At 31.6% G+C, this 20,715-nt stretch overlaps 2 protein-coding genes across 8 annotated transcripts in view; one reads left to right on the top strand and one right to left on the bottom strand.

The window, feature by feature from the left end:
- Positions 1-20,715, top strand: part of LOC116771730 (transient receptor potential cation channel trpm) — a 133,883-nt gene that overhangs the window by 76,016 nt on the left and 37,152 nt on the right. For all 7 annotated transcript variants that reach the window (XM_061528219.1, XM_061528218.1, XM_061528215.1 and 4 more), the window contains 2 exons: positions 14,572-14,654; positions 20,501-20,657. In XM_061528219.1, coding sequence (XP_061384203.1) covers positions 14,572-14,654; positions 20,501-20,657 — 240 coding nt within the window. The remainder of the gene's footprint in view (positions 1-14,571; positions 14,655-20,500; positions 20,658-20,715) is intronic.
- Positions 18,807-19,436, bottom strand: LOC133320288 (uncharacterized). Its single transcript, XM_061528222.1, has one exon. It carries the CDS (start codon positions 19,329-19,331, stop codon positions 18,873-18,875), a length of 459 nt encoding a protein of 152 aa, XP_061384206.1. The 5' UTR covers positions 19,332-19,436; the 3' UTR covers positions 18,807-18,872.

Raw genomic sequence — 20,715 nt, 5'->3', positions numbered from 1 at the left:
AATTATATATAAATATAACTGTTTACAACACTTTTTCTGGAACAGATCCTTACTTTGGGCAAACATTTCAAGTTACACAACCTTCGTTTGTCTGAACATCGTAGAGACGAATGTACATTTCTGGAGTAATGTAATTAATTAATTTGAGATGATATATCTCAAATATATTGTATATAAGATATTAAATAATATAACAAGATCTACCGTGTAGGTTCTCGTGCTCCTTATAAGTAAGAATTGTCATTCAGTATGCTACAGATAAGCTGTCAGAAGGTGTTGCAGTTTTTTAATATCATTGTCATTCATTAAAAAATTGTACATTAATATAAAAAAAAAAAAAATTAATATATTTTTTAAGAAAGATTCTTTCTTTTATTCTTTGTGTTTATCATTTTGAATTTTTTTCAAAGTATATATGTATATATTATAATACACAAGCTTTATCTTACTTGTAGATTAGATAAGATTAACATACATTAATGACATAGATAGATGAACATAGATTAACGACATATATAAGGTAATAAATAAAATCTTTTTTACTCATATGGACCAGGATTTCTCGAGAGTAATTAAAAATCATAAGTCATGGTGGCCTGGAGGTTAAAAGGCCCGACTCTCATACGTGAGGGCGCGGGTTCGAAACCTGGCAAGTATCAATGTGATCTTTTCCGAATCATATGTACTTTCTAAGAGTGTTTAGACACCACTGACGGACGGCGAAGGAAAACATCGTGAGGAAACCAGGTCTTATAATTTGAAATTATAAGATTGAAATCGCCAACCCGTCTTGAGCAAGCGTGGTGATTAATGCTCTAACCTTCTCCATGCGAGAAGAGGCCTTTGCTCAGCAGTGGGCTCCTATAGGCTGATGATGATGATGATGATTGTTTGGAAGTCCAGTTAGGAATACCTCCGTAAAATTATTTTCATACCTAATGTAAATTGTCAAAATCTTTTAAAGTTACGATGTAAAAAATTATATTTAAATTTATGTCACTAAAATATTTTCAACAATCGGATAGTTTTACTATGGACTCTTAATATAAACTGCTTACTAGGAAACTGTATTTTAAAATATATTTAAAGTGACTTATAATTTAGTCATATGCACCCGACAGATGCGTGAAAATTTAATTTTAATTATTTATGAAATAGTACTTTATTTTCGTTTAGTTTTTTTTTCCTCCTTCATATCTGAAATTATTGTGACATTTTAGATTATAAGCCCCGAGTCCTGTTAACACAAAATAAATGGATTTTTAAGTTTTTTGCGAATACATTAAGAAAATCTCAAAAATTGAGCCAATTTGAGATATCGATTAAGAATATCATTCCTTTACAACAAGTGGTTTTATATAAACTCGTCTGTCTGCGGTTTGGATATGGGACGAACAAAGAGCTGTCGGGACCTACAAGGATTAACGATCATATCTCAGACATTTCAAACAGACGTGAATCGAAGGCAGCTGTATGTGAACATACAGAGGACGAAAGAATATAAAATCCGTTTTGGAAAACTAAATCTCAAACATAATTCCTTGAGTCTAATTAAATGACAAAAAAAAAAACATCCTTTTTCAATACGAAGATAGTTGGCAATTACCTTATACCTGAGACCATTCGTCGAAAATATAAAATCCCATGTCCCTGAACATACTGCCCTCAAGGCATAGTTATCCCTCTCAGATCATTCCGCAAGAAAAACAATAAATCATTCGAGATAAATGACAAAAAAACCAATCTTATCTTCCGCGTCGTCTTCCCGTGAACACGGTTACTGAAAAGTAGTCGAAACGTCAGGTAGAAAATAAAATATTTGTTAAATCATATATATTTCACAAAACTACTGCCGTTCGATTAGCCAAAAAATTAATGAGTAAGGAGTAACAAAAAAACATTATTGTCTCTAGCATTACTTATTAATCAAATAAAGATACTCCAATCAATTCCTTTGTTATACAACTGACTCGTTATCTCAACAAATATCTTATTCCTTTAATTATCAGTTAAATAAATCTCCCGTCTCATAAACTCGTATTGACATTAACATACAAAAATGTACCTTATTTTAAGGGCGTTAACTTGATATTAGAGTGTTGTACTGCTCGTTAGGCTTTAATTGTGGCAAGATAAGTTCAATTCTTGCTAATTTGGCCACACAGAAACAATGAGATCACGGTAATTGGTGTTTACAAACATATACACAACACCGACAAGACAATGAAATACAATTAGAAAAATAATCAAGTATATTTCAGTGCTGGAGTAAAATAAAGGCTTTTTATAGTTAATACTTTATAACAAGTAATTGTGGAATGAATATTTTTTCGTAAGGAATGCGGTGTACCGAAAAACTTTCCTTATATTTACAAAAATATGATTGAATATTAAAAAAAATTAAGTTTCTGTTTTAAATTATATATTATTTTAGTTTTAATTTAAATTATCGTCATACAATTTAGAGCGCTCCAGGATCGTAAAAAATAAATAACATTTTTTAGGATCCATTGAGGTCGCGCTAAAATGGAGGTACGATATTATGCCGCAAGTCTACACTTCGAAAAGCCATTTTGTATTCATAGTGAATCAGTATATTTAATTCGTTTCGAGTTTTTAACAGACTGAAAACATTATTGCAGAACTTTAATCCGCTTAAAACAGCCTTTAAAAGCCTTTAAAAGCTTTTGTAAACAGTTTTAGATAAAATTTATCAATATAAAACCTTTGTATAAAGTAATGATCAAATTTTTGGTTCCCCAAAACAATATTTACCACTTTGTTAGTTGTCTGTCTTTTATAATAATTCTTAGTTGTTATTTCTTACTACAGTATCATACGAAGTACTTATTAAATAGATGAGGATAATATTAAAAATTAAATTTATCCAAATACGAGCTAAAAAACTCTTTTATTTTATTCTGTTGAGCTGACTTTAAAACTCGAGAAAACCTATTTGAGACTGATTCCTTTTATCAGAAAATTCCTTCCTAACGAATTTAAAGTTCTTGGATATATTCCAAGCGGCGAGGAAACGTTACAGAGCAATACATCTTCAGAATTACGTACTCACTCACTAACGACCGACTTCTGGCTTGATAAAACCAACTTCGGAACAAGGAAGGGTGTAATTAAATATAAAATAGCATTTTTTCTTGGCACAATATAAATTTTATTGTCTGTATATATAAGATATTTAAATTAACATTATGTTTATATAATAACTAAGCGATTTTATTGTTTTACTTCTACATTTTCCTCGCGTTTCGATTATTTTACAGCTTCAGTACAGTAATTGCGGGCAGACGAGATCACTTTCATCTCGTAGTTATATCCGACAAATATAGTTTAATGTAAGAGTGAAATATTTGTTTGCTTAAAATATAGTGTTATTTATAATTATCTATTTGATAGTTAGCATAACATAAACATGTTTGAGAAATATATATGTATATACATTTTTATGACAAAGGGGGCAAACGAACAGACGGCCTACCGGGTGGAGGTAGTAGGAGGTGGTCGACACCATGAAGATCCGCAACAAAGTTGCGTTGACACCCTTGATTGGGGAAAAAGGGAAGAAAGGGTGAGAAAAGGGAAAGGGCATTAATGGGTGGGAAAATGGAAAGGGCAACCGGCACTCTCACACGGCCATTTAAGACTACTTCACGCAGACCTTCTGTGATAGGGATATACTTCCCCGGTCGAGCCAGCCCATGTTCGAGCTGCAGTAATATGACGACAGCTAATGAGACGAAACCTTTTAGCATTCAATGGATTCACCGTGCGGGTGCCGGGTCCATCGCGTCGTAGATAGAGGAGCTTCAACATTGCCTGGGTCTTGGGAACCAAGTGTAGGTTTAAGGGACCCCTATCTAACGCGCCTTGGACGTTCACCTCCACCGTGCAAGCTCCTCTCTCTACCTAACCAAATTTGAAAAGAACCTACTAGAGCTGCCTTCGAAGTACGTTCCAAGAATTAATTGATATTAGTTCTGGACAGGCCCAGGTCTTTTAGTAGGTTGTAGAGAGATTTTGCAATTATACCTCTCGCTATCACTTCTACCGCGTACAAATTCATGACGAAGCTATTTCGAGTGAGTTCGTTTGTGATCTCGTAATATTTATTGACATTGACGGCATGGTCATTGGGGATGTTGGTTTCCCAAGGAACCGTAAGCTCTATCATCACAACGCGTTTTACAATTCACGAATACATAAATATATCTGGTCTGGAGGAGGACGCACAAATATCCTCTGGGATTTTGTATTGTTTCATTATATCATATTATTTATATATAAATATGCGTATTTATCGGATGAGACACATGAAAGAGGCATTTTCTTAGTCATTAAACATCTAGTAGCCCGTAAAAGGGTCGCATCGGCTTCAGTGCAGTGCTTTACGCTAATTGACCGTCTGTGACGTTTCAAGACAACGATCCAACCGTCGACTGTGCCATGATGCTTATATTTATCTATTTATACTCGCCACATGGCTTAAGAACTTTTTCTTTGCATGATTTATTTATGAAGTAAGAATATGTAGATGTTGTATAATTATGTATAAATGAATAAAATCCTATCACGATGTGAAACTTATATTCGTTGATTACAGTAAATAATATATTCTGACATATTTTGTACCAAAAATATACGAACTTTTCAAGAATAAGACGAATTCAATGGTTTTTTTTTTTACATTTTCACCAAAACTACTTCGAGAAGAGGTGTTTTATACATTCCAATACTATGTAAAAAAATTAAAGACATTATTCTTGGTTCATATATATAATCAAAATATAATCGTAAGGATTTAAAATGCTGCTGTAATTGAAACCGTCCCTGTCTCCTCTTTAAACTGTGATCCGTGTTCCAAGCTCCTCTCAATGTTCCAACAGAATGGGTACGTTTTATGTAAAGAGGATTTAAATCAGTCTCAATATATTTAAAAAGACCGAGCGCAGTGTGCACAGAATCTATTTATTCGATAAAGTAGATAAGTTTTTAAATGTTCTAAGGATTAATGTATTATTATGTATAATATAAAAAAAATCACTATACGTATTTGAATATGAAGAAAAAATGTGTCGTACGAGGTCATTATTCGTATAATAGTTTACAAAAGGCGTATTGCTTTGTTTGTATCGTATAGTTCTTGTTATGGATTCCTTAGAACATCTCCATAATTTTTTTATATAAGAACATTAAATTTTCTTCAATTGCCTGTACTGTTCTTCATATTTAAGTGTTTTTTCGTTTCATTCCAACAATTCCTTTTCTTATCGCCGTCAATTTAGTGAGATGCTTAAAGTTCCTTTCTTTCTGATCATCTTTTAGACATCTATCAGTTTTCTAACAATATATCTTATTAGTTATTTTGTTGTTAATTCCATCTATGTAAATCACTCCTAACCACTAGGCGATATATTTCACAGTACGCAGCTGTGTGTTACGTTAACTATTTGTTAATGTATTCTGACGGCTGCCACTTTAACTGCAACTCCCGGCTATTACTTGGAAATTTTGATTAAATATGCATGTTGTATTGACTATTCAGATCCTAAGGAATCTCTAGAAAGCATAATCTTTGTATGTTCTAGTGCTCACCATTATTGCAATCTATTTAACGGATTTCGTCTTGTGTCATTGAAATGTTCGATAAAGTTTCGGATTTGAACTTTTGGTACGATTCAATGATATTAAAATCTTTATTTTATTCCAGAGAGAGTTCCTAGGGTATTTCAATCTCAATTCCATGTATTTTCCACACAACGACGGATTGGAATGGAATCCAATACGTCGTTCTGACGCGAGGTACCAGGAAACAATTGAATGCAGCACTGATACTTTTTGATTAGAAGCTAAATTCTAATATCAAGTAAATAATTTTCTATGTACATACATTTCTTTGTACGTAACACATACGTATATATATATTGGTTATTTGTCATCTGTTTTTTTTTATTAGGAGCAATATGAAGTACAAAAGCTTCCATTTTCAAATATCAAAGTGAATGGTGGCCGCGGGGGCGATTCAATTCACGGATTTATTGGATGGCAGATAAATCATTTTTAATTGCAGCTTTTTGACAGCGATCAAAATATACATTTAACATCAGATAATAAAATTTTAATGGTTATTCTTCATCAATCAAAAGCGTTAAAAAACGCCTTCTAGTGCGAACATAAGAAGCATGAATTAAAATTAATAACATTATTTCAATAGTTCTATATCATCTGTAATGTTATACAATAATGTGTTATTTTCAGTCATCAAGCGGTTATCATTATAGGGGTAAATGATATTATTTAGTCCCTTGGTCACGTAAACCGTCATGTACGGGTATTAACCTTAGTACGAAGGATTTTCTTTTTCATTACACATCCGCCAGCGCGTGGAGGGTTCCGTATTGGCTCTAGCCGAGTTCGCTTACAGTTAATTGAGCATCAGAGATACGTTTAAGCGGTAGTTGGAGAGAATAATGTACTTTAAATTTGCAAACTTGTAACATTTATTAGAAGTTATGGTTGTAGCGTTGGGATAGTTTTGAGAAATTTCCTAAATAACTCCCAATTTATTATTACTTGAATATATAAAGTAACTTTACATAAAGTGTTTAGTTAAATATTTTTAGGAACAAATAAATATAATTATCATAATATTTTTTAGGAAGCGGTTGAAGTTTCTTGAATATTATAATTTAATTTAATTATAATTTACGAATACCATAAATTCTGAAATTTAAATATGGAAAAGGAGCTAATATTGAACTTCAAATACTAAACTCTTTGGAGCGAGACTCCAGAAAAAACTTTTTAAATCAAATAAAATGTATCTCTAGGTTTAAGGACTTTAAATAGATCGAAATTTTTTCAAGATCTTCTGTCACTCCACACACACTTTTTGTTCTAGAAAACCTTTAATTTCTAAAATATTACATAGCACTCAAGTGAACGATTTAACTCGCTTACAGATAATTAAAATTTTCAAGTTCAGTATAACTTACATCGTTGTGTAACTGCCTTTATATTAGGAGTACTTCAAAAAAATAAAAATTTTAAATGTACACGATACATTCGAGAGAATTAATGAAAAGGGTTGCCAGATGCGTAGATATGCATCACATTTTTTTTATAAACAAAAGTATATAGTATTTTAGCCGTTGTTCGACCTCATTCAACCAGAGACGTATTGTAAAGTTTTCCAAGATACATAATAATTGAGCTACCATCATAATCTCTTAAAATAATATAAATTCATATGCATTTATACATTTATTTCACCGAAATTTTATAACATAAAATGACATTACTTACCTGAACGTGCAATGCTGACATTCTTATTATAGTCAAATACATTGTAAGATTAGTGTCGGAATTTTTACTTAACCAAAAACTCAAAAGTGTTAAGGAAAATATAAAACTTACTTTTCATTGTAAATTTTATTACCAATATATACAGTAGAATATATTTTATGAGATACTTTATATCAGAACGAAGTACATTAATGATGTTAACGAAAAAACCTGTATTTACAGAAAAGTTTATACAAATTATATTTATTTGATAAAGCAATAATCAAGAGCAAGCTTTAAAAAGCAGTTAACTGAAACAACAGAGTATAACGTGAAGCCAGAATTTAGAATGTGGTTCGTTAACATCTGCTTTATACTTATTCTGGTTCTAACATTTGAACTAAACAAAAGTTTTAGATTTATGAACATAAAGCGATATGAGATGGATATAGAGAGAAATATGTGAATTGTGTTAAAATAATAGTTTATTTTTCGTCAATAATGTCTAATCACACCAATATAAAGTTTAATTGAAATCCTTTAAGTATATTTTTGAATGACTGAGCAGTTAACATCCCTAAATACGTATATGTCGCAGTCTGGCAGAAACTGCTATTTGACTGAATGACTAGCGCGTTCGTTGAATGAAGACATTTAATTGAATGATTAAATCGAACGTTGATTGAACAGGCGTCGTTAAACGTCAGAATAGTTAACGGATTGTAACATAGCCCTTTGAATATAACGGACGTAAAATCAGTCCGGTGATTGCAATTTAGTAACCTAACCTAACTTAACCTTATCCCTCATTTCACATAGTGACTTAAGTTCAAGACAAGACAAGACAACCTTCTGGAGTCCCAGACACTCCTATAGTTTAATAAATTACTTTTGAAAAAATATATTTTTAGCATGTCTTAAGACCTAAAATAATAAGGCGTGTCATGTCATTTCCTCATTTTTATTTATCTAAAGTAAGTTACCTTTTAAGTTGCGAACTTATGGTCACTGTAACGAAACATTACAAAGTCGGCCATATATCAATCAACGACTATGCTAATTGAGGTTCAGTTAAGACGTTGAACGTTACATTAAACAATTTGACGAGTTGTTATTTAGTCTTATATACAACCTAGCAACACATAACATTCGCATTTATAACATTAGTAGAACTCTCCCAGATCCGAGTAATTTAGTAAGATGGGGTAAAGTTACTAAAAAAACTTGCTATATCTGTGGGAAGGCAATTGGAACTGTTAAGCATTTACTGGTGGGATGTAAGGTACTCCTGGATAGCGGTCAATACTCGCGTCGTCACGATAGGGTTCTGGAAATCATACGCGGAACGGTAGGTCTTTTAGTAGCCAGAGCGCAAAGGGAAATAACCACAAACGAGCTATCAGTAGGTTTTGTGAGAGGAGGCACTAGGGCTACAAAATCAAACGTCAAGCCTTACTCTGTCCTTAAAATTGGATTGGACTATAATGTTAGATACGTATGAGAAACAATACAAAATCCTAAAGGATATTTGTGCGTCCTCCTCCAGACCAGACATATTTATGTATTCCCGAATTTTAAAGCGCGTTGTGATAATAAAGCTTACGGTTTCTTGGGAAATCAACATCCCCAAAGACCATGCCATCAAGGTCAATAAATATTACGAGCTCACATACGGACACACTCAAAATAGGTTCTTCGGGGATTTATACGCGGCAGAAGTAGGGGCGAGAGGTATAACGGCAAAATCTCTCTACCACCATTCTAAAAGACCTGGGCCTGTCCAGAACTAATATCAATTAATTCTTGGAACGTACTTCGAAGGCAGCTCTAGTAGGTTCTTTTCAAATTTAGTTAGGTAGAGAGAGGAGCTTGGACGGTAGAGGTGAGCGTTTAAGGCGCGTTAGATAGGGGTTCCTTAAACCTACACCTGGGTCACAAGTCCCAGGCACTGTTGTAGCTCCTCTCCCTGCAACGCAATGGACTCGGCACCCGTACGGCGAATCATTTGAATGCTAAGAGATTTCCTCTTTATAATGTATGTATATGTATTTTTTATTAGTAGAAAATATAAATTGAAAAACTAAGAAATTATGTTTAATTTCTTAAATAACTATTTGTGATGCTGTGAAAGCAAATGCGTCAACAATTACAATTTATCTTTTTAAGTTCGTTTTGTTTCCTTTTGAATTCTCATAAGTCCTTTGTTTTTTTTCTCAATCCTTTGTCTAATCCTTTGTTTCAATATTATTATTGTAGCTTCTAGTGTTTCTATTTATTACAGTAGCGGGTTACGATTTGTTTTTACACTGTTTGCTTATCTTGACTGAGATAAGTGTATACAGAAATTAAACATGGAATATTCATAAAAAAAATATTTATTTAAATTATAGCAGTGGCGTAACTACAAACATACATTATACGTACATTCACCTGATGTGGGGTAAACTATTAACTTTTACATAACTGACCTGATAAATCTCCACGTGACAGGTATCAAGAACACCAGCATGACCTTTTTACCTAAATCTAGCGCAATTTTATAACATTCGATTAATATCTTCCAAAAAAATCGTTTTCGCTCATTACGTTATAACAAAAAGGCCTTAATATTCTTTTTTATAAATGATAACTTTAATGATAACATTGGAGAGGATGTTTAAGTTAGGAGGAAATATTTCTGACGGTATATTATAAATGTTTTCATTCTATTAATTATTAAAACTCAAGTTAATTGATTTTTATGTTCTTATAATTCGCTAGACTATAGTTTATTGTACTTCAGTCTATACTTTTTCTTTCTCAACTCTGAACTCCTCAACATAATATTTTACATATAGCAATTATTAAAATTTCATAAAACGGGAAAACAAACGAATGATATAAATAGAGAAAAAAAATGTTCTCGGTAGAATAAAAATTACATGTGGTCCTAAAACAACATGTGACAGTTCACGGTCTCGGTTAAAGGAATAATTCTCTTAATACACACATGTTTATCCTAACAAACCTTTTTAGGCTGACACCCCTCGTCATCCGGAGACATCACAAAGGACATCAAACTCGGTAACGCTCGTGACCTACTAAATTTCATTTTTATTTTACCTTTTCTTACTGGTTCAGATCGAAGTAATTTGCGACATAATTGTAGCAACCGTCTAAGACATTTTACGCAGGGTTAGAGTAATGTTCTTTTAATGCTCAAATTATTTTTAATATATAACATTAAAAGCCAAAAAGTTGATACTGTTTTTATAAAACATTAAATTTTTTTTTTATGGAAGCACTAGGAAATATTGTTTTTTGGAAATTAGTAATAGTTCAAGTTCATACGAGTTTCTTTTGTTTTCTTTATATTTTTATAGTGGTTACGAGTTTTGTTTAAAATAGTTACTTCTTGATTACCCTATGATTGAAACTTTTTTGGCATAAGATTTAGTGTTAATACCGTAATTCTATGCACCAATAAAATAAATACATAAGTCTTATCATCAAGAGATACATTCAGATTTAATAAAAATATATTTGGTAGTAAGCTCTTGGAAGTAATATATTTGATTCTGAGTTGTATTTGCTGTAGTTGTCTTTATATAAATCAATTGAAGCGTTGTACCGAGAGACCACACATATACAGGCGGTTAGATTTCAATAAGTTTGTCTGATGTTTTATTGAAAGCGTCTAAAAATAAAAAATAACCTCTCAAAAGATAACACTTTTTTTTGTTATAGATTAACTAATGAAAATTTTTGAGTACATCACTTCATGAAATAATATATATATATTAGATTATAAGTAAATATAATAACCTCAGTATATTTTATTTCGTGTAGTCTTACTCTTCCGTAGTAATGAAACGGTTCACAGCGCTTTAAACCTTCATAAATGGCTCCAAATTCCTCCTCTAATATATCAAAGAGTTGAATGCTGGAATGAGCCTCAGGGGATGACAACCCTCTGATAAAAGTACAGATTTATATAACGTACCGGGACATATAATGCTGCCATGTGTGGATTAGTCTCGTTTGTTTTATTTGTGCTATACAAAAGTCGAATCAACTTCCGAAGACTGTATTCTATTAAGAGCGATCTATATCAATATATATTATCTAAGAGTTATAGCGGAGTAACGAGCTATTGGAATGCAAACTGCTGAGTCGTGTGGAGAGCCCTTTATACCAGATACATTATTACTTGAAGAGTTTTACTCAGAGTTCTCGGAATAAATTGGAGCATAGTAACGATTGTTTAACTGTAGTTGTAAAGTTAATATAGAGTTATTTTACGTAGTAAACAATAATTATTTCAAAGATAGATATATAAGGTGATGTTGGCTTATCTATTTCATCACTTAACTCGATACATTTAAGTTTTATTTTCGTTTGTCATATACTGGACAGTTTTTGCTAACTCAATAACATTTTTGATAACTCGAATTTTAAAATTAAAAAGTTTTTTTTATTACATCGTATCTCATTTTTTAGTTATTAAGGAATGTAAAGATGAATAGTTTTTAAATCTTTATTATAAAGTCACGAGGGCTTTAAATTTAAAGGCCGTTTAAGGAAAAAAATATATACAAAAAATAAATTAAAAAGTAACCTCAATCTGAACGTGAAAATATAGAGAATAACTCAATAACATTTTCGATACGTTTAAGATTTTTTGTTTTAATTACCTCGTATTTCGTCGGAAATTACTAAAGCATTTTTTAGTTGTTTATATGTACCATAATGGTTTTTTTTTTAAATTACTATAAAGTCACGAGGGAGGCTTTACATTTAAAGGATGTTAAAGGAAAAGACAAAAAAAAGAACCTCAGTTATTAAGAAAATGTTCAAGTTAGAGGTGTTTTATATATATTTAGGGTAACCTCAAAACTAAACCTGGGTCGCACTTCCCAGGCGTTGTTGAAGCTCCTCTCCCTACAACTCGTCGGGCCCGGCACCCGCACGGTGAAAGCATTGAATGATAAGAGGTTTCGTTTAATTGTTACATTGTCCACTACTAATGATTATTTTCATTTTATCTTTTATCTGCTCTTAACTGACTTTCAAATACATATCTGCAGTAAATTATATAATTGACTCGAGCAAGAACCTGGTTATCCTGGTTATCTGGAGCCAGCCGTTATCTGGAATATAGCGATCAATCTGTTTCTCGGTGATTCAGAGCTTGCAGATCGATATTTGCTAGATTCGAAGCTTTTATCGTTTTTATTTTTTACTTTTTCACGTTAAAAAATATAATTATAGTATTTTTTTATCCATATTTTATCCTCTTTCTAATTATTGTTAATTAATTTAAAAAACAATTTGTTTTCATTATATATATATATATATATATATATATATATTTCATTATATATATATATATATATATATATATATACATACCTTATGGATTCAAATTTACAATATAGGTCTTAATATTGTGACTTTGCTTGACATATGTGTGTAATTTATCAAAATTTGTCATTAACATTACCGTTCGTTGAGATTCATCTCAAATAAAGATACATTTAGAAGTCTTCCTCCTCGAGCCGGGGCGATTTATTTGTACATGAAATTCGATGAACAATTCTGACACAAAACCCATATAAAATATTTCTGTTATTTGACATTAAACGTATGGTACAGGTACGTCGGATCAATGTATATACGACAATTTTAACTAATATCTCTTTATAATTATATATTATGTTTTAAAAATTAGACATATACAAATTGTTAAGTATTATATAAATATAAAGTTGTATTTTGTCGATACTTTAAGTCATCGTTAGCTATATTATAAGTAATGAAATAACCTCATGATACCGATAAATTTAAGTGAACCCAGCTCTTAGGGATTTCAACTGCTTCGTTTATATAACTTTAGTTTTTGCAGCGAGCTAGTTATGACGAGAAAAATTAAAAATAATATTTGGTAAAAATATAATGTACATAAAAGTTATTGATGTCAGTATGTATAACAAAAGACCTTAGGATGTCACACATACAGGTGGTTCTTGTTAATCCCATGGGAGTGTTCTTATTAACAAGGAAATGCCTCGCACAGAATCCTTATGACCCCATTGTCTATGTCTTTGAAGTATTACCCCTAATTCAAATTTTTGAGACTAGTCCCTTTCTCCGAGTTTGCTTCGTTATACTGAATACGAAGCGTTTTTCGTTTTTGATTAAATTTACTTCGTAACTGTACTGCAAAAAAAAAAAATTCTCAGCGTTTAAACTTTCACAAAAAAAATAATGATTTAGAATTGTTTCGTAAGTGTATTATTTACAGAGCTACAGATGATTGCACTTTAGAAAAATTCACTTCTCCTTCGAGGAGCAATATTATTACTCTCTGTTTATGTTTTTCATTAAGTATTAATAAATTTTATAATTATAAATTCACGGAAAGCAGTTGTTTTACAGGAATAATTTACATAGAATAGCTTAAAGATTTTATTTTCTCGTAACACATTATATATTTAAAATGTGTATTTTAGTAGAACATTGACGTAGTAGACCACAAAATGGGGAAGTTAATTTGATTTATTACGCTTCTGTGCGGAAGTAATAATATAACAACATTTCCGATAACAAAATAAGGCTGCTTCTGAGGTTTATGAGGGAAATTCTGGCATAAAATACACTATGATTCTTCAATTGTCTTCTTTTATGTTATCTTTTAAGCTCTGATTTCTTGCTAATGCAGAGGAAATTTGTTTGTCTCTTTATTAAACGTTTCTTACTCTCTGTTATAGTTAATGAAATATTTTTATATATATATATATATTGTGAAAATCAATTCCAAAAGTAATATATTAATACAATTCTCTTGGTACATCTTGGATATTGATTATTATTAATTTCATTTTCTTTGTATGATAATTCTAACATTGTCTTTACTCTGACGACTCTGCAAAATCAGTTCATTTCTCATTTAAATATTTTTTTTATCATCGGATGTCAGATACATATAAATACTTATGTGTGGCATATATTATATAGTAATTTTACTTCAAATTAATGATATAACGCCTTAGATATGCTTTATATTCCCGTATCCTTACTATATGTTTCAAATTAAACAATCCGCTATTACGAGTAATTTATTTATGTACATTTTTCGCTAACCCCATTACACTGATTGGTGACATTTATAAATGATCTGTCACAAATTTATGTCCACCTCACCTCTTGCTATAAAATGGACAATCTAATTTATAATAATTTAAATATATTTACTTTAAAAACAAGCTTTAAAATACTGCAATATTGTTGCAGAAAACTACACGCAGTTGGATAGAGTCCACGTTTCAGAAGAGGGAATGCAAGTGCTTTGTGCCCAGCGCTAAGGACGAACACGTGTAAGTAAATGAGGATATAGTGTTATAGACATGTTTGAATCTTACCACATCGGAATAGAGTTTAAAATTATTTGAATCGTACGTAATGTAGGAGTATAACATTTTTAACTCTGCGTAAATAGATATTCAACAGAAATAAAATTAATTTGAGTAATATTTGAATAGTCATTGTTCAGCGTCCACCAGACTTGTATGAAAACATAGCATCATATATATTAGATTGTAAGTATGTTCATTATCACATAGTTATGAAGTTGTGTAACAGAATATCGGTAAGCTGCCTTCTAACTATTTGCACACTCCGTCAGTGCGGTGACGTTTTAGATACATAGTGTGAGGTGTTGCGTTGTTTGGAGGAGTTTGTTACTTGAACAAAATAACTCACCGAAAAAATTCTCTATATTTTCTCATTCAGATTGAGGTTCCTTTTTTATTTATTTTTTGTATATTTTTTTTCCTTAAACGGCCTTTAAATTTAAAGCCCTCGTGACTTTATAATAATGATTTAAAAAACTATTCGTCTTTACATTCCTTAATAACTAAAAAATGAGATACGATGTAATGAAAAAAACTTTTTAATTTTAAAATTCGAGGTATCGAAAATGTTATTGAGTTAGCAAAAACTGTCCAGTATATGACAAACGAAAATCAAACTTAAATGTATCGGGTTAAGTGATGAAATAGATAAGATAACATCACCTTATATATCTATCTTTGAAATAATTATTGTTTACTACGTAAAATAGCTCTATATTAACTTTACAACTACAGTTAAACAATCGTTACTATGCTCCAATTTATTCCGAGAACTCTGAGTAAAACTCTTCAAGTAATAATGTATCTGGTATAAAGGGCTCTCCACACGACTCAGCAGTTTGCATTCCAATAGCTCGTTACTCCGCTATAACTCTTAGATAATATATATTGATATAGAACGGTTAAATACGGTCAGTGCTTGAGTCACGAGTTATTATTTAGTTGTGGACATTTATCGAAAAATTTAATCTTAAAAGATTTAAAGCTACTCTGCATTGATACTGTCATTTACATCTTCGAAACTCAATAACCTTAACTGAAGATATCTCGATAGCAAAGTATATTTGAATATTCACAAGAAAGAGCACTGTTGTTAAAAACCAAGTTGCTATGAAACTTTCAGAAACTTCATCAAAACCATCAAAGCAATTTTCCACTATTTTATTTAATATGTATGGTAATTGAAACATATACGTATATATAACCTTTGATATTAAACATTGAAATTTCTGAAATTGCAGAACATTTGTTTCAACTTTCCTTTTAATTATTTGGGGAATTAATTCCTTCCTAAACCCTTCGTCACCTAACCCTCGTTGTAATTACCGTAACCAGAGGACGACAGTTGTGTTGTCTTCTTAATTATAACAATTTAATTTACGTATGCAATAACTAAAACTCCCGTTCTTTACTCTTTCATGGATTTATATTGTAAAAGTATAAAAAAATCAATGATGTTTTCAGTAACAATAAAAATAGCAGTTAATGCAGTAAATCTTTTATGCGTCAAATTTCCCAGCTTTTACTGACGTATGATTTCGTGAATTCAAAATAGATTTTTTTTGTAAATTTTCCCAAATTTGTTTGGTTATTTATTCTCAGGGCTTTCGAAAATAAAATCGACATAGATAACGTCTCTAGACTGCGGCATTTACATCCCGTAAACTGTATTTACGAACCCGGATATCAATAAATATATAAATAAATTATTTGAATTTTAAATTGTTTAATTTTTTTTTTAAATAAAAGGTTATATTAATGTAAAATTTCTTGCAAATCTATTATAATTAATCCATGGACCAAAAATGTCTCGTTCAAATATGTCGATTCATATAAATTAATGTAACCAAGTTTTATGGTTAAAACTGTACATATTATAAAACATCTTCGTCGTGTATAGTTATAACTCGACTTTTAGTGGCAGTGCCCTCATCCGTCTTTGATGGTTTTGGGGGCTCCTGAAAATAAACACAATACATTTATAAAATGGGGAGGCTTGAATCTTCTAAACCGAACATTTTCCTCACTTACATTGGCGTTCCTTGCCGTGATGGGTCGCAACGTGTCTACATACATCTTCCAGAACAGCGTCACGTGATTTTTAGAGACCATTCTCTTCTGGAACTCATGCGTTAAGCTCCAAGTGTTTTCTGAAGTACGGCACACAATACCTTTTGATTAATGAAAGCGGCATCGCTAATTAATGTTCATAGCAAAAAACATTCTTTTATGATGTACGAATATTGAGTCGTTGTTACAGTTAAACATCGTGTGATGTGGTTAGGTTATCGAGAGATCTGTCTCATTATAACAACCTGGGAACCTTCACGGATACATAAGTATACTTTACTGTAGCTCCACTTCAAGGAAAATAAAGGGCAAGGGTGAAAAAATGGCGTCTATTTAATTTTAAAATCAGTCACTAAGTTTCATTATACGGTTATATCGGCAATTTGGAACACTTTCTATAAAACTTTAAATGTCGTTATTGCCTATGTATATTTTTATTGCAATTCTCAAGTAGATATAGTAATACAAATATCCATTTCCCTTAATGCGAAAGGTCAAAGAAAGAGCAGAAAATGAAAGACGAATGCAATTTACAAAGAATTTACATCAGCGATGGTAAAAAGGAAGTTGCGACCTGATTCGAGGCCCTTTGATATTTCAAATTAATTTAAACGTAGACATAAATATCACACAGCTATATCTTCTCTTCATTTTAAAGTTTGTGTGCGTATCACTAGAGCCTATTATTTTACTTTATATCATATATTTATTGGGTAGTTTCTGCCCTGGTCTGCTAGTTCTTGGACAGTTAATTTAATATAAATTTTTACCTAAAAGTGAAGCAATCTTTAATTTTTCCAAGAGTTCAATGACTAAGGCTTCCTTGTCTTTATTAACGGGATAGTTAGTCTGAAAGGATAGAATAGTTTTTATTATACTTTACTAGAATAATATTAAGTTTGATAGTAAAACGATTCTAATAAAAATATTTTAATAAATAAACCAATAATATCTTATTACTCGTGGAATATTTCCTCAATTCATGGTCACTGTTAATAGAAATGAAAACTGAAAAAAAACTTTATTATTTTTGGGAAAAACGGGAATCTGCTTAAAAATATTACTCGTTGTAGTGTCTGTTTGGAGATATCTCATAAACGTAAAATGTATCTAAAATATATGCTTTTTATTTAGTCTAGTGACAGCAAATTCTATAAAGATGCCGTTTTAGGTCTTTGGGGAAATTAAATGCTATGGGGAAAATATATGCTCTTGAAAGGCTCCGATAATATTAACTTAATATTTTGCAATCTGATTTTATTGCCTTCCATTATAGTACAACTATATTTACTTCAAACTGCAGACATAATTTCATAATAAATGATTCAATAAGATTGCAAGAAGAATTAATGTAAGCATTTATACAGCGGGAGGTAGTATAACTTGGATTAGAGACTAACGATTAAATAGTCCAGAATTACAGTCGTCTGTACATCCTGTTTCCACATCGTTAACTTCCGTAGTGCCTCGTGTAACATATCCGGTGTTATCTGCCCCAATAACATAAAGTGTATCAATACCAGTCCCATATGTTTATTGAGTTACAATATCTATATGTATGCACAGTTACCTCGTTATATGGAGTTGATAGGGCCTGATTATCAGCAAGGGAAGAGTTAGTAGCGACGAACAGCGGTGAAAGAAATTTGCTGCAGGAACCAGCTTGAATGCTTACTGAATTTGTAAAGTTATTATGAGAAATACAATGGACATTGATTTTAAATCAACAACAACAGTTAATGAAAACTTGAGGCTAAATTAAGGACGTTAAGGCTGGTTTTCCCGAGAATATTCGTTCAACGATGAAACATCACACCAGTTAGCGCTTAATAACTTTAAAAAAGAAAAATGTAATATCTGAATGTTTAAAAAATTCTGACACTAAAATAGAATCGTAACCTGTTTTCATATACGAAGGATGACTTTTATTTAATTTTCTAACACTATTCTCGTCTCTTCCCCTTCGTTTTCTTATTTGAAACCATCTTCGCAACGCGTACTCGAATCTGATGGAATGTTATCTCCTATGTATAAATAAAAATCAGATCCAATAGAAATAGTTTATTACAAAAGGCAACAAAACAGCTAATAAGCCAATAGTTTTGTTCACGTCTACCTTCTTCGACAACATCTATGGCCACAGTATTCACAGCGTGGTGTTTGAGAATTGGATGATAATCTTGTGAATATTGTTGACATAGACACTCTTTCTTTCTTTTCTTCGTTGGGTTTTTGTTTCCGTTTGGGTGCCTTCCTTATTGCCTGACGTTTTGTTAAAGGTCGCCTTTTTTTCTCAACTCGACCTACTATTCGCTTAGTCTTTTCTCTCTTTCTTTTTTGGTGGATTTTATTGTCTGTTTTTGGCAATGGTGATTTTGGTAAGTCGGGTCCGGTAGCAGCCATGTCTAATTTGCTTATAAACGAATAAGTGGCCGAGGATGGCATGGACATTTCGCTATGGGCCGCATCATCATCGTGGCTATCAACGTACATGTCACCGGTTGAATTATTCCTCTGACTTTCTTTTTTACTTGTGGAAGGTTGTTCGTCGTCTCTCTCATCGTTTTCCATTCCAAATTTCTTCCGAAAATAACTGATAATTTTGTATTGACTTATTTACTATCGCTCATGAAAATGTTCAAAACTGTCTGTCACCCGAGAGAAAACTGTCACATTTTTCAATTTATATTTCTTTTGTTGTATTCTTTAAAGGATAGCATCAAGGTCATATGTATTTTATAGTATAATATTGCATGGGTGTTTTATTTCATTGGAAAAAAAGTTAATAATTTACAATTTAGCTTAATCTTATCGTAGGGTACTGTAAAATTGCAATGTATTCGATTGACTAAACCTGGCAAAGAGGAAATTGTCAAAAAAGTTTCCGAAAGTGAATGTTGTTTGTCTATTAAAAGTTTAACTGAACTCAAAAAATAATAATAATAAAGCCGCCATTCCCCTTCATATAACGTTAAAAATTTGAGTTACTTGTTAAGTAAATTGATAAATATTTGTAGAATCACAGACGCTGCAGATTTTTATGGTGCTTTCTCTTTGCAGAATCAAAGACGGGGCCCATAAAAAGCACTTGAGTACATCACTCCTATTTTATAATTATTATTATAGATTGGTTGTGTTAAGATTTATAAGCCTGCCAGAAATTGTAATGTGTTAATGCCTCATTGCAACTATGATAGGACAATGTAAATGATTTTTAAATACCCTTATTAAATAGTATAGAAAAATATAATTTAAATATAACAAACATAACATGGTCAACAAATTTGTCAGAATATTCAGCCGTGACGTTAAAACAATGACGTAAAGTCCGTTTCGTCAAAGTTAGAAATTTAATTTGTGAAGGCTGCAACTATCTGGACCTTAGGTTTAACAATGTTAGAAACTTGTAGCAAAGGTCCCATGTTTAATGGACCCATAGATTAATCTTGATTGAATAGTGTAAGTTTGGAATGAGAGCAAAAAAATGTTATAAGAAGTTTTAGTTTAAGAGAAAATAGTAATATGTCAAATTCAAAATTCGGAGAGCAAATTCTGAGATTTTTCGAAATATGTGTGTTGAATCTACAGATAAAACTTGATCTGATAAACTAAAATCCGGACTAGGGCAGCATTTAAACTTATAAAATTTCCAAAAAATGTGATATTGTAATGTTTTTTTTATATGTAAGTGCATATAAAATATTAAGAACTTATAAGGTTTCAATGGACCTTGTTGACAGGTGCTGGTGCGGATTGAGCAGGACAGCTCATGGAGCCAACATCCCAGTGGCGCCACCTGGGGAGGCGTGGGTCCCACAACGTCATACTCAAGCTGGACCCACTGACGCTTATGGCACTGTCGAATTCCAGGGAGGACCACATCCAACGAAAGCACAGGTAAAGCCTTAATGACTTCAGATTGTATAAGATTTTATTTTACTAAACAAATTATATT

Source organism: Danaus plexippus (genome assembly GCF_018135715.1).
Source record: "Danaus plexippus chromosome 16 unlocalized genomic scaffold, MEX_DaPlex mxdp_23, whole genome shotgun sequence".
In the NCBI taxonomy this organism is placed as follows: Eukaryota; Metazoa; Arthropoda; class Insecta; order Lepidoptera; family Nymphalidae; genus Danaus; species Danaus plexippus.
Note: the sequence above shows the minus strand (reverse complement) of the source record. Positions and strands in the feature narration are given on the sequence as shown.